This window comes from Oncorhynchus tshawytscha, linkage group LG09 (genome assembly GCF_018296145.1).
Source record: "Oncorhynchus tshawytscha isolate Ot180627B linkage group LG09, Otsh_v2.0, whole genome shotgun sequence".
NCBI lineage: Eukaryota > Metazoa > Chordata > Actinopteri > Salmoniformes > Salmonidae > Oncorhynchus > Oncorhynchus tshawytscha.
The window spans coordinates 32,050,676-32,062,962 of record NC_056437.1 but is presented as its reverse complement, the minus strand read 5'-3'; the positions used below and the strand labels follow the sequence as shown (position 1 = coordinate 32,062,962).

The following is a 12,287-nucleotide window of genomic DNA, read 5'->3' as shown; positions in this document are numbered from 1 at the left end:
GGCTGAGAGAGGCTGGACTGAGGGCTTGTAGGCCTGTTGTAAGACAGGTCCTCACCAGACATCAATGGCAACAATGTCGCCTATGGGCACAAACCAGTCGCTGGACCAGACAGGAGTGGCAAATAGTGCTCTTCACTGACGAGTCACCGTTTTGTCTCACCAGGGGTGATGGTTGGATTCGTGTTTATCGTCGAAGGTATGAGCGTTACACAGAGGCCTGTACTCTGGAGCGGGATCGATTTGGAGGTGGAGGGTCCGTCATGGTCTGGCGCGGTGTGTCACAGCATCATCGGACTGAGCTTGTTGTCATTGCAGGCAATCTCGTTACAGGGAAGACATCCTCCTCCCTCATGTGGTACCCTTCCTGCAGGCTCATCCTGACATGACCCCCCAGCATGACAATGCCACTAGCCATACTGCTCATTCTGTGCGTGATTTCCTGCAAGACAGGAATGTCAGTGTTCTGCCAGGGCCAGCAAAGAGCCCAGATCTCAGTCCAATTGAGCACATCTGGGACCTGTTGGATCAGAGGGCTAGGGCCATTACCCCCAGACATGTCCTGGAAATTGCAGGTGCCTTGGTGGAACATCTCACAGCAAGAATTGGCAAACCTGGTGAGCAGTCCATGAGGAGGAAATGCACTGCAGTACTTAATGCAGCTGGTGGCCACACCAGATACTGACCTGACTGTTACTTTTGATTTTGACCCCCCCTTCGTTCAAGGACACATTATTACATTTCTGTTAGTCACGTCTGTGGAACTTGTTCAGTTTATGTCTCAGTTGTTGAATCTTATGTTCATACAAATATTTACACATTAAGTTTGCTGAAAACAAAATGCAGTTGATAGTGAGATGTTTCTTTTTTGGCTGAGTTGATATATTATTTATTTGGCAAATTGGCTTAGTCTCGTAGTCTATAAAACATTGCTAGATTCATAAGCATTTTTTGCAATTCTGAAATGTATTGGAGTAAATATTACTAAACTATAAAGCTAGCTACCTGACAGGGGGGCTACCTAGCTATGTTAGCTTACTAGGTATATTAATAGCTTTAGGTTGGTTGTTTTTAAGCTCAACTTCAAGATTTCCACCAAGGACCTTGCCTCTCCGATCATCACTCTCTCTCGCTTGGGCAAGGGACATTTAAGGTACACTCGGACGTGACGATGTAAAACAACATTCAAGTGCTGAGGGTTTAGGGCAGAGGGCTGTCTACTTTGAATTTGAAAGACAGCCATGGATTGTGTGTGTGCCATTCAGAGTGTGAATGGACAAGACAAGATTTAAGTGCCTTTGAACCTGGTATGGTAGTAGGTGCCAGGCACACCGATTTGAGTGTGTCAAGAACTGCAACACTGCTGGGTTTTTCACACTTGTGTATCAACAATGGTCCACCATCCAAAAGAAAGCCAGTCAACGTTGAAGTCGGAAGTTTATGTTCATGGCTCTGTACATAACTGAGTGACGCATTAAATGTTTTTCTGGTTTGGGTACAGTGAAGAAACCCATAATGGCATGTCTGGTGGGGTACGTACAGTTGAAGTCGGAAGTTTACATACACCTTAGCCAAATACATTTCAACTCAGTTTTTCACAATTATTGACATTTAATCTGAGTAAAGATTCCCAGTCTTAGGTCAGTTAGGATCACCACGTTATTTTAAGAATGTGAAATGTCAGAATAATAGTAGAGAGAATGATTTAATTCAGATTTAATTTATTTTATCACATTCCCAGTGGGACAGAAGTTTACATACGCTCAATTAGTATTTGGTAGCATTGCCTTTAAATTGTTTAACTTGGGTCAAACATTTAAGGGTAGCTTTCCACAAAAAATTGAGTGAATTTTGGCCCATTCCTCCTGACAGAGCTGGTGTAACTGAGCCAGGTTTGTCGGCCTCCTTGCTCGCACATGCGTTTTCAGTTCTGTCCACACATTTTCTATGGGATTGAGCTCAGGGCTTTGTGATGGCCACTCCAATATCTTGACTTTGTTGTCCTTAAGCTATTTTGCCACAACTTTGGAAGTATGCTTTGGGTCACTGTCCATTTGGAAGACCCATTTGCGACCAAGGTTTAACTTCCTGACTGATGTCTTGAGATGTTGCTTCAATATATCAACATAATATATCAACATAAATTTCTTACCTCTTGATGCCATGTATTTTGTGAAGTGCTCCAGTCCTTCCTGCAGCAAAGCACCCCCACAACATGATGCTGCTACCTCCATGCTTCACGGTTGGGATGGTGTTCTTCGGCTTGCAAGCCTCCCCCCTTTTCCTCCGAACATAACGATGGTCATTATGGCCAAACAGTTCTGTTTTTGTTTCATCAGACCAGAGGACATTTCTCCAAAAAGTACGATCTTTGTCCCCATGTGCAATTGCAAACCGTAGTCTGGCTTTTTTATGGCGATTTTTGAGCAGTGGCTTCTTCCTTGCTGAGTGGCCTTTCAGGTTATATCGATATAGGACTCATGGCCCCAAGGTGTTTATACTTGCATACTATTGTTTGTACAGATGAACGTGGTACAGTCAGGTTTTTGGAAATTGCTACCAAGGATGAACCAGACTTGTGGAGGTCTACAATTGTTTTTCTGAGGTCTTGGCGGATTTATTTTGATTTTCCCATGATGTCAAGCAGAGGCACTGAGTTTGAAGGTAGGCCTTGAAATACATCCACACCTCCAATTGACTCAATTGATGTTAAGCTTCTAAAGCCATTACATACATTTCTGGAATTTTCGAAGCTGGTTAAAGGCACAGTCAACATAGTGTAATGTAAACTTCTGACCCACTAGAATTGTGATACTGTGTATTATAAGTAAAAAAATTTTTTTTTTTTTAAAAGTAGATGTCCTAACCGACTTGCCAAAACTATAGACTATTAACAAGAAATTTGTGGAGTGGTTGAAAAACAAGTTAATGACTCCAACCTAAGTCTATGTAAACTTCTGATTCCAACTGTAAATAAAACTTTGTCACATGCGCTGAATACACCAAGTGTGACTTTACTGTGAAATGCTTACTTACAAGCCCTTAAGCAACAGCGCAGTTCAAGAAGAGTTAAGAAAATATTTACCAAGTAGACTAAAATAAAAAAGTAATAATATAAAGTAACACAATAACAACAGCGAGGCTATATACAGGGGGCATGTAGGTGGGGATTAAGTGACTATGCATAGATAATAAACAGCAAGTAGCAGCAGTGTACAAAACAAAGGGGGGTCAATGTAAGTAGTCTGGTGGGCATTTGATTAAATTGTTCAGCAGTCTTATGGCTTGGGGGTAGAAGCTGTTAAGGAGCCTTTTGGTCCTAGACTTGGCGCTCCGGTACCGCTTGCCGTGCGGTAGCAGAGAAAACTGTCTATGACTTGGGTGACTGGAGTCTCTGACAATTCTTTAGGCTTTCCTCAGACACCGCCTATTATATTGGTCCTGGATGGCAGGAAGCTTGGCCCCAGTGATGTACTGGCCGTACACACTACCCTCTGTAGCACCTTACGGTCAGATGCTGAGCAGTTGCCATACCGGGCGGTGTTGCAACCGGTCAGGATGCTCTCAATAGCGCAGCTGTAGAACCAAATCTTTTCAGTCTCCTGAGGGGGAAAAGGTGTTGTCGAGCCCTCTTCACAACTGTCTTGGTGTGTTTGGAACATGATAGTTCGCTGGTGATTTGGACACCAATGAACTTGAAAATCTCGACCCACTCCACTAAAGCCCCGTCGATGTTAATTGGGGCCTGTTCGGCTGTCTCATCATTGTCGATGATCAGGCCTACCACTGTTGTGTCATCAGCAAACTTAATAATGGTGTTTAAGTCATGTTTGGCCACGCTGTCGTGGGTGAACAGGGAGTACAGGAGAGGACTAAGTACACATCCCTGAGGTGCTCCAGTGTTCAGGATCAGCAATCACAGTTTAGTGGGCTACTGATAACATTTGGTAGTTGAACAGTAGCGTAATGGTACTTCCTTTTTGCCTGTACATTTTGTGTGAATAACCATAGATTTGGAAGATGTTTTTGAGTTTAATTTTCCCTTTTACACATCTATTACAGTTAAAATGCCAAACTCCACTGTCAGTTATTGTTGGTGTGTCTCAGAGAGCAGCAGCACTGACCTCCTGTCCAGACTTGGCAGAGTTCTCTGCAGATGAGTGTAGGGACTCGATCTCCCCCTCGATCATGGCTGCCTCTAAACACTCGTGCAGGTCCTTAAAGCCATTCACCTGCAGAGGGTACTGCCCGAACATCTCTGTGTTCTCAAACTTCTTTCCTGTGAGGAAGGGAACAGGAGCACAGAAATGTAAACTACATTTACAGTGAGGGAAAAAGGTATTTGATCCCTTGCTGATTTTGTACGTTTGCCCACTGACAAAGAAATGATCAGTCTATAATTTTAAATGGTAGGTTTATTTGAACAGTGAGAGACAGAAAAAAAAAATTGAGATAAACGCATGTCAAATGTTTTTACATTTATTTGCATTTTAATGAGGGAAATAAGTATTTGACCCCCTCTCAAATCAGAAAGATTTCTGGCTCCCAGGTGTCTTTTGTACAGGTAACGAGCTGAGATTAGGGGCACACTCTTAAAGGGAGTGCTCCTAATCTCAGTTTGTTACCTGTATAAAAAAGACACCTGTCCACAGAAGCAAATCAATCAATCAGATTCCAAACTCTCCAAGACCAAAGAGCTCTCCAAGGATGTCAGGGACAAGATTGTAGCCCTACACAAAGCTGGAATGGGCTACAAGACCATCGGTTGGTCAGTTGGTGCGATTATTCGCAAATGGAAAAAACACAAAAGAACTGCCAATCACCCTCGGCCTGGGGCTTCATGCAAGATCTCACCTCGTGGAGTTGCAATGATCATGAGAATGGTGAGGAATCAGCCCAGAACTACACAGGAGGATCTTGTCAATGATCTCAAGGAATCTGGGACCATAGTCACCAAGAAAACAATTGGTAACACACTACGCCGTGAAGGACTGAAATCCTGCAGCACCCGCAAGGTCCCCCTGCTCAAGAAAGCACATATACATGCCCGTCTGAAGTTTGCCAATGAACATCTGAATGATTCAGAGGAGAACTGGGTGAAAGTTTTGTGGTCAGATGAGACCAAAATGGAGCTCTTTGGCATCAACTCAACTCGCCGTGTTTGGAGGAGGAGGAATGCTGCCTATGACCCCAAGAACAAGATCCCCACTGTCAAACATGGAGGTGGAAATATTATGCTTTGGGGGTGTTTTTCTGCTAAGGGGACAGGACAACTTCACTGCATCAAAGGGACGATGGACGGGGCCATGTACCGTAAAATCTTGGGTGAGAACCTCCTTCCCTCAGCCAGGGCATTGAAAATGGGTTGTGGATGGGTATTCCAGCATGACAATGACCCAAAACACACGGCCAAGGCAACAAAGGAGTGGCTCAAGAAGAAGCACATTAAGATCCTGGAGTGGTCTAGCCAGTCTCCAGACCTTAATCCCATAGAAAATCTGTGGAGGGAGCTGAAGGTTCGAGTTGCCAAACGTCAGCCTCGAAACCTTAATGACTTGGAGAAGATCTGCAAAGAGGAGTGGGACCAAATCCCTCCTGAGATGTGTGCAAACCTGGTGCCAACTACAAGAAACATCTGACCTCTGATTGCCAACAAGGGTTTTGCCACCAAGTACTAAGTCATGTTTTGCAGAGGGGTCAAATACTTATTTCCCTCATTAAAATGAAAATCAATTTAGAACATTTTTGACATGCGTTTTTTCTGGATTCTTTTGTTGTTGTTCTGTCTCTCACTGTTCAAATAAACCTACCATTAAAATTATAGACGGGTAATTTCTTTGTCAGTGGGCAAACGTACAAAATCAGCAGGGGATCAAATACTTTCCCCCCCTCACTGTATGTACCTCACAATAAAAGTTGTGGCCATAACCAACAACTAATTAAAGAAGCACTGGGATTTGGTAGAGGCAGTTGAACCCGATTATGCAGTACTATTCCTCCATGGCCAAGCCCTAGCTTGCGAGCACGTGCCATATGGGGAGGCTAGGGAGAAAGTGGCCCAGGCGTGTGAGAGAGAGGAGAGACCCATTTCACACTAATTTATCAGCCAGGCCTGGTTTCAAATAGGATTTGTTTAGTTTCAAATACTTAAAGCATCTGATTGAGCCTGCCTGGGATGCCAGATGGGCAGGGTTTATACCTTTTCCATTGGTCCATTGCGCCAGGCAAGCTCAACCAAACAAATAAGACAAATAACATTTGAACCCAGATGTTGCCATCACATCCACTAACTGACTGCATACAGCACAGACCCTCAGCTGACCCACTGCGCTGACTACAGCACCTGAGTGCTGACTGACCAGAAAAAAAAAACAGAACCCAGGGAGTGGAGAGGGGAAGCTAGCGGACATGCTAATGAGACATTAAGGTCATAAGAACAGCAGAAGCTGCCTTGCTGGTCCAGCTTTGTGTCTGGCGGTTCTGAGCCAGTATTGTCATGCATAATTAGCACAATGTCAGTCAGACGTCAAGGTCCTCCAGGATCAATGCACTGCAGCCCCGGTACTTTTACATGTGCCACATCTCATTAAAGATGACCTCCAGGATCTTAAGCACAACAAATTCGTAACATATTTCTTTAGTCGAAGAGGTTGGGGGGGGCTAAGCTGACATATGGCATTGTGTTAAGATGGATCATTTAGCTATTTGATTTTGAATTTTAGGAGCCCTTTACGTATACAAAAAATATATATAACATTCCTAAATGGCAAAAAGGACAGTCAAAAAAATAAATGATAAGAATCAAGGTTTTGAAGTGTCTGTCCTATATCAAGGAGATATTTAACCCCTTTTTTGGGTAGGCACAAAACTACCTTCATACTTCCATACATTTTTTAAACCTGTACCGGTCACCTTCAGACGATTCTTGTGACACTTGTGTGAGAACAGCATCGTGTTCATGAGAGTGGTCATAATAGTTTGCAGGTCAAACTGTTCGGACGCTACAGACATTTGTGAGAAGACCGATTTCTGGGACAAACATATCATACGAAATGGATGACCTAGTACACAATTTGATGACGTAGTACACAAAAACAGGGACCACCTTTGGCTCGTGAGCACCACTTTCAAAACTACTGTCTGAAATTATACAAACGTTTGAGAGTGCATCTTTAAAACAAGGTCACCTTTCATTACCGGGGGGGCAAGGACTCTCTCTCCCTCTCTCATTGCTGCTACTGCTACAGACGGCTGAGCCTCATCTCTCAATCACTCTCCAGTCATCTATCCTCCTACACCAGGGGTGTTCTAACATGTTTGCTTCCCTCTCTTACCTTCCAGAACCCCCACAGCCTGGAAGCGGCCATAGAACAGCTCAACCATCGGGTTCTTTGGTTTCTCACCCTCTCTGGGAACGGAAAGAGGTCAGAGTCAAAACACACACTCATTGGGGTGTCACAGTGCACGCATGCACACACACCCACGTGGAAGAGGATGTTTAGGCCTCTAAGCTATATGAATAATGATCCTAGCCCCTTTTGCACAGGTACCTTCATAAAATGGTTACTAAAGTCACTACGGTACATACTGTTTGAAAACAGAGAGGGCACGTGTCCCATTGTCCCCTAGGAGAATTAATCACAGCGTGTGTGTGTTTCATGTGCTTTTTTGACAAATCATGTGTGTGACATTAGAGAGATGTTTTTCCATACCTGTCCTCCTCTGCCTTCATCTGGAAGGCATCCTCCAACCAGTCCAACAGCTTATGTGTAAACTCACTGACATCCTGCTGTTCCGGGAACACAGAGAGAAACAGACCAATTACAACACTACTTACAAGCAGCACACAAAGACAAACCAATTAGAAAGCTGCTTTCAGGGCACAACATAGAGAGACTGGACAATTAGAACAATGCTTTAAGGGCAACTGTGAGGAGTGAAGAGTTTACACAGGCTCCAACTATGCCCAGCAGCACAGGTCCAATCACTTAAAATCACTGTAGAATATAATAGGCCTAGAACTCCTAGACCTGGAGAATTTAGCCAAGGTTTAAAACATGGAAAGGAGGTAAGTGGGATTATACTGAGAGACTCATGAATTGCTAAAGTCGATTTATATCCCCCCAGTTGGGTCAAATCTAATCGTTAGGCTTCAAAAGCAACCAACAGCCCAGAGGATCCTTTACAGACGTCCATTGCGCCCTCTGATTGGGGTCAACGCTTCTCTAACCCCAGACACACGAAGGGGCAAGAGCAGAGCGTACTGCAGACATTACTGATGAGTACAGTGGTCAGATGGCCGACCTCACAGGACCTTAACAGAAACATTAGCTCATCATTACCAGGTTTTGGGGGGCAGACACTGAACAGTTTTGGGACTGTGTCATATTACCATTACATTGCAGCATATTAGCATAAAGGAGCTAATCGTGGTCTAGGGATTAACATTATAGACAAGCGTGGTTGATGGTGTCAGGGGGACAGGGGAGGGCCTGGTGTTCCAACTTCCACTGGGCCTTGTTACCCTTGCTGACTCAGCCAAATAGTTAAGGGAGGGGTCAGTCCTCTGCCAAAGAGACAAGGGACAATGGGAAGGTAGGAGAGAATTCTAATCATGCATTTACCAACTGACAAAACAACGGTATCTTGGTCGCTTAAAAAAAAAGACATACATATCTGATATACACAAAGTAAGTGGACACCCCTTCAAATGAGTGGATTTGGCTATTTCAGCCACACCCTTTGCTGACAGGTGTATAAAATCAAGCACACAGCCATGCAATCTCCAAAGACAAGCATTGGCAGTTGATAGAAGCCACAATCGGCAATACTCAAGCTGACCTAGCACCCACCCACCAAATGGCAGTAGAATGGCCTTTCTGAAGAGCTCAGTGACATTCAACATGGCACGGTCATAGAATGCCATCTTCACAACAATTTAGTTGGTCAGATGTCTGCCCTGCTAGAGCTGCCCCGGTCAACTGTAAGTGCTGTTATTGTGAAGTGGAAACGTCTAGGAGCAACAACGTCTCAGTTGCGAAGTGGTAGACCACACAAGCTCACAGAACAGGACTGCTGAAGTGTGTTGCAACCACACTCACTACAGAGTTCCAAACTGCCTCTGGAAGCAACTTCAGCACAAGAACTGTTCGTCAGTAGCTTCATGAAATGGGTTTCCATGAACGAGCAGCTGCCTAAGATAACTATGTGCAATGCCAAGTGTTGGCTAAAGTGGTGTAAAGCTTGCCACTATTGGACTCTGGAGCAGTGGAAGCACGTTCTCTAGAGTGATCAATCACACTTCACCACAGGGCAGTGTGATGACAAATCTGGGTTTGGTGGATGTCAGGAGAACCTGCACCAATGCATAGTGCCAACTGTAAATTTTGATGGAGGAATAATGATCTGTTTTTTAAATTTTCATGGTTTCAGGATAGGCCCCTTAGTTCCAGTGAAGGGAAATCTTAATGCTACAGTATACAATGGAATTCTAGACAATAATGTGTTTCCAGATTTGTGGCAGCAGTTTGGGGAAGGCTCCTTCCTGTTTCAGCATGACAATGCCCCCGTGCACAAAGTGAAGTCCAATGGTTTGTCGAGATCGGTGTGGAAGAACTTTGCTGGCCTGCACAGAGCCCTGACCTCAACCCCATTGAACACCTTTGGGATGAATTGGAACTCCAACTGCTTGTGGTTGAATGGAAGCAAGTCCCCACAGCAATATTTCAACAGCTAGTGGAAAGTTATATCATTAACTCATTTTTTTTTTACCTTTATTTTACTAGGCAAGTCAGTTAAGAACAAATTCTTATTTTCAATGATGGCCTAGGAACAGTGGGTTAACTGCCTGTTCAGGGGCCGAACAATAGATTTGTACCTTGTCAGCTCGGGGATTTGAACTTGCAACCTTTCGGTTACTAGTCCAACACTCTAACCACTAGGCTACCCTGCCGCCCCTGCCGTCCATGTTAATGCCCATGATTTTGGAATGAGATGTTCGAAGAGCAGGTGTCCACATACTTTTGGTAATGTAGTGTACATTAGACATGGTTCTACTGGAGTAGAATAATCACATTAAATTGATTGCTCAATAAGAGCATTTGCTCCAGTCAGACATTTATTTTACAGCAAGCCCCTGTAGCCCTGTCCATGTACCCCATAGTTACACTTGCTGGATCAAATAATACACAGAATTTGATCACACTAGATGTCTGGATGACTATGCATGGCATAGCTGGCTTCATAAATAATTTTGTCTTGCCACTGTGCTGTTGCTTGCATTTTGAGGGGTCTAGGCTGGGTTACTGTAAAGCACTTTGTGACAACTGTTTATGTAAAAAAAGGCATTATAAATACATTTGAAGGGTAGAGTGATAGCTAGGAGGTTTACCTGCTGAGACTCGCTGGACTTGAAGGCGTCCTTGAGGATCTCCACAGCACGCGATGGGTCCACGTACTTCCTCTTAGAACCCACCATGAGTGAGAAAAGGTTTCTCAGCTCCTGCATGAAGGGCAGGTTCCTGTGCTCCTAAGGAACGACAACAGGAACAACACGCACAGGGACGTTAGTTACCATGACAACTCGCCTTCTAGAGTAAGGGAATAATGGTTTCCAAATCACAGTCATATTCCAGTTAATGTTAACCATCTTTCAGACCGTAGAGACTGCATTGAGAAGTAATACTATTAATACTATCACATTCAGTGCTTTATGATGGTGGTAATGTGCCTATCAAAATATGAAGAACGGGTATATTCTCAGTTTATGCGAGAGAATGTGTTTTTCTGTTGGATCCTAGCGATGCTTAGCTGACCCAGTAAATCTGAGCTGGTGCGAGATGTGACAACCAGAGGGTGTCCTCCACTGCGCTATATACAGTAGGACACTGACTGGATGGCTGCACCACAACTACTGGCAATGAATCAATGAGTTATAAATTACACACTAAGCCTATGGTAGATGTTAAAAGCAAAGAGCAAAGCCTTGCTTCGAAGTCGAGCCTTGTTGACAGAAAAGAGCAGATTAAAAGAACTAAAGCAAGGTTCTCTCGGTGCTCAAGGCTATTGATGACAGGTTAGGGTCCAAGCCCTAAAATGAATGAGTATGGGAGCCCTTCTGTTGAAAAACTATTTTAAAAAAGGGTCAATATTAGCATTTGCCCCTCGAGACACCGTAGCAACAACATAGCCAGAAACTCTTCCTCAAAATAGTCTGAATTTCTCAAGTCAAAAAATGTGCAGGAAAACTAGTCTTCTCTCTTTGAATGAAAACAAACACTTAATGTTCCACTCCTACTAGGAGTAGTACTGTTGACCGATCACCGAAGAAGGAGGGTAGACGTTGGCTACTTCGACTTGCCTCCAAAGGTTTTTTTTGCACGAACAGCATGAAAAAAAACCTGCCCCGAAGACCATGACAAACAAAAACATCAAGATTTCGGGCATAATGCGCAAATTGTTTAGACTGTCGCTATATGGCAACAGCAGCAGAGGCTTATCCCAGATTAGTGGATGTGTGCTAACCACTAACCCTATGGCGTGCTCCATGGGAAGCGGGTGGGAGCAACGTGCTGTGCAGATAAGATCGCAGATGTGGAAACCAATGAGGAAAAGACTGCAGCTGCTACAGAGAGAGGGGGGGTGCTAAATAGACAGGGCAGTCAGGGGGAGCGTGAACCACTGGAACCTGAGGGGAAATCAGATCATGCTGCAACCAAATAGAGATGTTGCACAGTGAGGGTATTTACAACCCAGAGAGTCGAGCCTCTCTTCAGAGGGCCACTGCCCAGCTCAGAGGCTAACAGGAATGATAGCTGTCCAGCTGAGGGCCATAGATCTCAAAGTCAGGAGAGAGCTAACCAGACCTTTCCCCAGCTATCGCCTATAGGGTTTAACATATGTTCCTAACAGAAGGGGAGTTTTTCAGTGCCACTATCTCTGTAGCGTATTGGTCCGGGGGATTTGACCTAAGCTTCACTGCTGAGAGTTGATATGAGTTGTCTGGGTGAGTGGAGGACGATAGGTGGTTCACCTTCTGGTTGCGAGGCAGGTCCTGGACTCTGGCAGGAGGAGAGTAATACAGCACCAGCCTCTGGAACTCCAGTAGGTTGAACAGAGACTAGAAACAAACAGATAGAAACCAGTCAGCTTTCTTGAATAACATTAATTTCACTTTGAACCAGCACTAAACATTTGTGCACTATCAAAAGAGAGCATGCATGTTGCTGTTCAGTGAGGTAGTCAACAGCTGTTTTACACTATGGATGTTATCACACTGTTGCTGCTAGCTG

At 44.3% G+C, this 12,287-nt stretch overlaps 1 protein-coding gene across 6 annotated transcripts in view; it reads right to left on the bottom strand.

Annotated features, from left to right (window-relative positions):
- LOC112257815 (ubiquitin carboxyl-terminal hydrolase 25) overlaps positions 1–12,287 on the bottom strand; it is a 50,628-nt gene that overhangs the window by 28,979 nt on the left and 9,362 nt on the right. For 5 of the 6 annotated variants that reach the window (XM_024431681.2, XM_024431684.2, XM_024431685.2 and 2 more), the window contains exons 6-10: positions 12,029–12,115; positions 10,388–10,525; positions 7,710–7,786; positions 7,332–7,405; positions 4,122–4,276 (exon numbers count right to left, since the gene is read on the bottom strand). In XM_024431681.2, the coding sequence (XP_024287449.2) occupies positions 4,122–4,276; positions 7,332–7,405; positions 7,710–7,786; positions 10,388–10,525; positions 12,029–12,115 (531 nt within the window). The remainder of the gene's footprint in view (positions 1–4,121; positions 4,277–7,331; positions 7,406–7,709; positions 7,787–10,387; positions 10,526–12,028; positions 12,116–12,287) is intronic. The other variant, XM_024431683.2, reaches the window with a different exon arrangement.